Below are 7,148 nucleotides of genomic sequence, written 5' to 3' on the forward strand. Positions count from 1 at the left end.
GTCGCGAGTTGCAGAAAAAGATCCTTCCTCTCAACCCCACAAAAGCTATAAATAAGGCCCTTTGTGGGTTCTTGGGGAGGAGGCTAGGGATGGGGAGTGTAGTGCTGAGTATGGATCCTACAGCCTCACCTGTGCCAGGCAAGCACTCTACCACTGAGCTACATTGCCGCACCTGGACGTAGGGACATAGTCTCACTATGTAGTCCAGCCTGACCTAGACCTCGTGATCCTCCTGTTTCAGCCTCTCTAGCACTGGAATTTTAGATGCTTTCAACTACACAAAGCTTCCAAGTTCATTTCATTTGAAAAAAGTTAAGGGCAGAGCAGGGAAGATAACGAAGTATTCATGCTCTGTTCGGACGGTACCCACCACTTGCTGGCTGTGTAAGCCTAAGCAAGTTACTGTACCTTGCTCTATGCCTTCCCATTGGCCCATTCCCTGCACCCCGGTACCTCAGGAGGTTCTGTGACAGCTCTAGCTATGGCCCCACCACTGTTTTCATATCAGTGGCTCTCTGGCTTCAAAGGCTCTCCTCTATCTTTCTTCTTCTTGGCCTCACTAAGCCCCATTTGGGAAGCAGAGGTGGCATGTTCGCATTTCTTTTGACTTTGATCATTTGGTAGATGAACAGTACACTCTATGGCCTGTTTTTGTCTCACACACCAAAGCCACATTCTGTCCTTCTCTCTTATTTTGGCACTAGGGGTTGACGTCATGGTTTTGCCCAAAGCACTGTACCAGGGAGCCATATCCGTGGCCCTCTTTTTTTTTTTTTTTTTTTTTTTTTTGCACAATTTACTTTGAGACAAGGCTGACTAGGTTGCTCAGGCAGACCTTGAGCCTACTATGTAGCTCAGATGTATCTAATTTGCTATCATTCTAGTCCAGTCTGGGATTATAGGCCAGGATCACCACGCCTGACTCTGAATCTGCTTTTAGACAAAGTTTTTTCAATGACCATTGTCTTCTCTTGCCTTTTCTCCCTGAACTTAGAGAGTGTTCAATTCAAGTTGATAAATAATCCTTGGGTTCAGAGGGAGTCCAGTTCAAAAGTTTCTGCATTTGAGAAACAAACTCTACCATAACACTTCCCTGGGGTTAAGTGAAACTACAATCTGACATATTTAGGCTTCAGGTCACTGGGGAAAGACCACCAAGTTGTTATAAATCAGTAGTCCGATTTGGGAACAAGACATGTCACCTTCCCATGGGGAGGACAGAGAATTCAAACGTGTCATGGTATTGTCACAGTTTGATATGGCAGTCTGGTGAGATGAGAGAATACTAATTGGTGTACAAAACAAGATAAAACACAACATAATACGAACTGAGTCAACACTGGAGTGCTAGGAGCTCACTCACAGACATGTGGCCTCAGTCCTTACTTCTTGAAAAAGATGGCCAGGCTCATGACCATGACCCCCATTCCCCCATCCCACCTTTTTCCTGAATCCAGGATATCTTTTTTTGTTTGTTTGTTTGTTTGAGACAGAGTTTCTCTGTAGCTTTGGAGCCTGTCCTGGAACTAGATCTTGTAGACCAGGCTGGCCTTGAACTCACAGAGATCCGCCTGCCTCTGCCTCCTGAGTGCTGGGATTAAAAGCATGCACCACCGCTGCCCGGCTCTGAATCCAGGATGTTTTTAATGAGCATTTCTACTTTGATAATCCCCAGTCAGCAAATTCCCTTTGCAGGCATTTCCACACTGGGGAATTGGACAGCTGCTTAGACCCAAACCTGAACGCCCCTCTGGACTCTTCTATTCCCTTCCAGTCCACCCATCAGTCCCTGGCTTCTGGTTCTGCCTCTTTTCCTTACCATCAGTGTCTTAATCTAGGCCATCTTGTACCTGGGTCATAGTTCCTTATGGGTCTCTAACTTACCTTCTTGCTTCAATCTATCCAGTCCCAGCACATTGCTTTGCCTCCTCAAACACAAATTAAATACATGTTGCTCTTTGCATGACGACCTTCAATAGAAATCAGTTGCTCACACAGGAGCATGTAAACCCCTGCCCAGTTATCTAAGCCATTGACAATACAGCTTCTACTCACATCTTCAGCCTTGGTTCTTTTGCTCTCCCCTTTGCATACGAATCCCAGCTAGGAGGAATGCCTATCTGCTCCGCACGTAGAGCTCTTGGCCCACGTAGCCTCCTCCTCTTTGTTTCTCCCTCCACCATATTCTTCTTACTAAGATACACCACACCTGTGGAAAAGTTCAGTTAACACAAGCTGCATTCACTATAACCACAGCATGGTGAGCTTTCTCAATTAAACACATCCACATACTTTGTGTCCAGATCAAGAGCTGAAAGAGGCCCAGTACGCTGGAAGCTCCCTCATGCTCTTTGGCCCGACCTCTGAGAAAAACCACTAATTATCAGATATTCATGGCTAGTTTATTCCGATTCTATACTTTGTCTAAATGAAAACTAGCCCGAAGCGAAAGCCTGGGTCAGCTTTCTGTTGATGTGTGATGATTCACCCAAACACTTATGGCCTGGGATGACCTTGAGGTTCTAGCTTCATCCGTCTCCGTCCTTGCAGCTGTCTTTTAAGTTAACTTTACCATCATGCTCCTTGAGGACTTGGATTGTCTTTCACTCACACCCCCAGCCCATTGCATCAGCCAATCGAATGCTCCCCTTCTCACTGTGAAGCCAAATGAACATGTTTTGGTCATTTTTCTACTTGACCCTTCCACATCCAACCCCCTTACTTCAAGAGATTGCCAAATTCTAGTGGCTCGCCCTCTGAGGCCCCTTGTGCTTTGTCCCATTGTCACCTCTCATGGCCTCTTGTCTGGACTCTTCTGAGGACTCCCATTTGGCCTTCTTACCCCCAGTCATTCCAACAGACTTAAGTATATTTGTCCTAAATTAAAATCTACACTAGTTTCACACCCACCATGGAATAAAATCAAAGCTCTACCAAGGCAAAGGGCTCTTTTATCTGTTGCTGTGGTCTTCTTTCCTATGCTTTCTGCAGAGTACACTCCCTGTTCTTCAGTCATGGCCAATCTGCCCTCTTATGAAGCTCTCTGGAGCATTTTCACTAGGAGCTTCTGTGCTAGAAATGCCTTTTCCCACATTCTTTCCCTAAACATCAACTCATCTTTTACATTCTCTCTCCAATGCCACCTTCTTGGTCAAAACATGTAGTGGAGGCCTCTTTCCCTGGTCCTGTTTCCCACTATGAATATTCATACTGAGAAATCTCACTAGGACAATAAGAGCAGCCCTCCAGGACAGCATCTTCACTTTGTTCTCTGACGACGCCCACCACCTCATAGGTCGCAGTCAACACGTGCTAGATAAATGAAAGGATGTTTAGCATGTGTTGAGCACTTATTCTGACAGATGCTTTCGTGTGTAATTTTAGCCCATCCTCACTGAAGCCCTATGAAGAAGGGGCAGGCTTTGTGCCAACTTTACAAGAGAGTTTTGAAAAAAAAAAAAGCTTGCCACAACTGTACTGTTGACACGTGGCGACGCTACAAGCAAACCCCTAATTGCCTACACACTTATGATCTTGGCTTTACAGTCTGAGCTTTGTCCGCCATGATACTCTGTGTGGATTTCTACTGTGGTTTCCAGCGGTCATTAGCAGATGAAATAATAATGCGGAGATTGAAGCAGTACCTCTCCACACATTTATCTCTCCACTACTTTACAAGTGTGGTAGGAACAGGAGCTGGGGCTGTTTATTTTATGTCTTCCCTGTCTCCCAAACCCCAGGCAGTCAACACAGCATCTTACACATGTTTATGTCAACTAAATGTTTATCAGATGAAACAACGGGAGTCGTGTTCAAAGGCAGCCCTTGGCAGTCAGGCCTTTTTGCACAATCAGTGATTTTTGAGGAGATTTTTCTGATGGTCGTCCTGAATCCGGGCCCAGCTGCTGCCTCTTCTAACCCCGTGCTTCTTCAGCATGATGTAGGCTCAGGGCCATCCCTGGCTGACCCACCCTCCACCCCAGCCCGGCCCTCTGCCATCCTTCCTGTCCTCAGGAAACTCCTCTGTCTGTCTTCCTGCTCGAGGCAGCTGATCTTGCACAGCAAGTCTGGTCCACCCTCTCCTTTGCTTGACCTCACACCCAGCTTGAACCCTGCTGTTTCCCTGGTCATTCCGCAGAGGGAGGACAACATGACACCCTCGGAGATAATTTTCATACAGAGCAGAGAGTGATAAACAGAGTCATGAGGTGTGAGTGGAAAAAAATAGCTAAATCATTATTTTTCCCCCTTTTCTTCTGTAGGTTTGGCAGTTATTTATTGTTGCTGATTGTAATAGAAACAGAGCCGTTAAGCTAAAAGAGGAATCGGTAGAAGGACAAAGAGATCTAGGCTGGGACTGTAGCTGGGTTATATGTCAGATGCTGTGTTCAAACCATATCATAAGAGTAATCGCCATGTCTCAAGAACCTCCAAGGCTGATGTGTCGCTAGGCTCCCAGAAGAGATGGAAATAGAACCAAGCAATAGTCCAGACTGAGCAGGACTCCTCTTCCTGGTCTGTCCCTTTACATTTGTTTATCTGTGTCTTTTGGTGGCTCTGGGCCAGAGACACTGAGTTTATGCATGGCAATCGTCTCCTGGAACTCCACCTTATTGGCCCAGTATCAATCAGGTGTCTACCCGTGGTCCAGTGAGGATGGTGCTATAATACAACATGGCTTCCAATGGCTTATCTTGGTAGGAGAGACTGATATAGAAAGGGTCATTGCAAGCTGAGAAAACTCCAAAATTGTCCACTACTCTTGATTATAAACCAAGAGTATAGAAGGGATAGGAAGGATAAAGTTGCAAGAGAGTTCTGTCTGTTTCCCCCAGATGGAGTGAATTAAAAATGCTTTGTATATCTGAAATTCTTATTTCTTTGTTTGAGAAAGGGTATTACTATGTCCTGGTCTGCCCTGGAACTTAGTATATAGACCAGGTTAGCCATGAACTTTGCAGCGACTGCTGGCCTGGCGGGTGTGAGATACCACAGCCAACTCTGTCTTTGAAATTCCTTGTGAAGACACATACACAAATATAGATTGTCATTGAGCAATGTGACAATGATTAACTAAGATGGCATTAATACAGTGCCACATTCCTTTGAAGGATGGGACTTGGGCCTCACACAGGTGCTTCACAGAGCTCCTGTGGTAATGTGCTCTCCCTCCTCAGTGATACAAATGAGTGCTCCTCTCCCAACCAACTACTGTTCAGGCCTACTAAGCCCGTGTAAGCAAGTCTCGGGAAACTGAGTCCTCTCCTTTCCAAGGTTCAATACCCCCTCACTCAGAGAAAGCTGGCCTTGGCCACAGCTTCCTTTTTGTGATTTGCAGAAGAGCAGGAACTGAAATAAATCCATGTTTCTTTCTTTTCTTGCCCTGTCTCCCAGTAGCCCTTCATTCTAAGCCCAGATAAGGTCAATCTAATGGAAAGGAGGAACGCCAGCTTCAGGTTGCCAAAAGAAAAGCCAAAATCCAAAGGCCCACCCTTCCTAGCTTCTGCCCTCTGGACACCTCTCAGTTGCATAGAGGAACAACACAGGGCCCCATAGGACAAAGGCTCAGCAAGCTATGAGGAGGTTGGACTAGGCTCTGTTCTTAAGGAGGGACCTCGTGACTCTGCTGTCCAGACTCTTGTATTCTGCCCAGACATTGTCAGCCATGTCTCTCTGGCTTGTCTTTCAGGCTCTCTGGGTACAGCAGGCCGCGTGTGCAACTTGACTTCCCGAGGCATGGACAGCTGTGAAGTCATGTGTTGTGGGAGAGGCTATGACACGTCCCATGTCACCCGGATGACCAAATGTGAGTGTAAATTCCACTGGTGCTGTGCTGTGCGCTGTCAGGACTGCCTGGAGGCCCTGGATGTGCACACGTGCAAGGCCCCCAAGAGCGCCGACTGGACGACCCCGACATGACCCCAGCAGAGGTCATCGTCTCCCTTCCTTCCCTCAAGGACTCCAATTGCACCTGCAAGGACACTGGACTTCTGGGTTGTCTTGGGGGGGGGCTGTTTCTTAAGGCATATGATCTTATCTCCACAGAAGCCCCCTTTCCCTCTCTGGGAGCCCCAGGACTGGGGGCCACATGCTGCATATAAGTACACCCTATTCTATCTATCTTGGGCATTTTGAGGTCACCTCTCTTCCTGCTGATTTCTTTTTGGAAATGGCGTGACAGGATGTGTTAGGAAGAGGGTCACGGGCCCCACCATTGTCACCTAGACATTTCCTCTTTCCTCTTTGGCCATGGGGAGAAACAACATCACATAGTAGAGGATCTTCCTCTGTGTCTTCCCACAGATTCTAATAGTTAAGAAAGTCCACGCTTCCCTCTGGGGTTGGGGGTGGGTATGGAAAACAGAATCAACTGTACCAAATTTACTTGTATTTTTTAAGAAGACCAAGCAAGGGCTTTTCTAAGTAATAACTGTTGCTACCATCCTTGATGATTGCCTGGAGAAGAATGGCTTTCAATAAACATCGGGCTTAAAACACATATGTTTCCAAAGAATTTGTTCAGTGCTAAACTCTGATATAACAAGGTAAGAATGCTTGTCCTTCGAGCCAGTGTTCATCTTGAACTTTCCTGTCAGCCAACACATCAGAAAGTGATTGTTGTTCCTCACTGTCCCCTCCATTTGAGGACTCTTAAGAGATGAGACTTCTCAATATGCGCTGGAAAGAATCTGAAGGGGGATGGATGATGATCTGGCAGAGTTCTTTAACTATGAGGTAAATATAGTAAAATATTAATAATAATAATAACTTAGTGAGTGGAACATCAGAAATGTGCTTGCACAACTAAAGAAAAAGAAGGCAACAGAGTCCCAGTGTGAGCGTGCGCACAATACCAGCAGGGTTCTTGGCTAAGACTACCTTGTGGATGCAAACTGAGAAGTGAGGCCAGTTTGATGCTGACAGAGAGCTCTGCAGAGCCAGGACCCCCTCTCCATACTCAGACACTCAGGAGAGCTATTGGGGAGCATTGGCTAGGACCCACCAACCTTAAGCCCCGACACTTTCCGTTATGTTTGTTTAAGGTTTACAAGCTGATGTGATAGTACAGTCTAGAGAACACAGCACACAGCCTGGCCTTTCGGTTGGCAACACTACTATATTACATTGCAAGCAATTTGTATCTGGGA

The 7,148-nt window shown here is 46.3% G+C and overlaps 1 protein-coding gene across 1 annotated transcript in view; it reads left to right on the plus strand.

Annotated features, from left to right (window-relative positions):
• The window catches only part of Wnt2 (Wnt family member 2), a 40,722-nt gene extending 34,223 nt beyond the window's left edge, over window positions 1-6,499 (plus strand). Inside the window, exon 5 of the mRNA XM_050145957.1 lies at window positions 5,690-6,499. Coding sequence (XP_050001914.1) covers window positions 5,690-5,919 — 230 coding nt within the window. The 3' untranslated portion in view covers window positions 5,920-6,499. The remainder of the gene's footprint in view (window positions 1-5,689) is intronic.
• Window positions 6,500-7,148: the final 649 nt, after the last annotated feature.

This window comes from Alexandromys fortis, unplaced genomic scaffold, assembly GCF_014885135.2.
Source record: "Alexandromys fortis isolate MF-2015 unplaced genomic scaffold, M_Fortis_MF-2015_v1.1 scaffold_34, whole genome shotgun sequence".
NCBI classification, from domain to species: domain Eukaryota; kingdom Metazoa; phylum Chordata; class Mammalia; order Rodentia; family Cricetidae; genus Alexandromys; species Alexandromys fortis.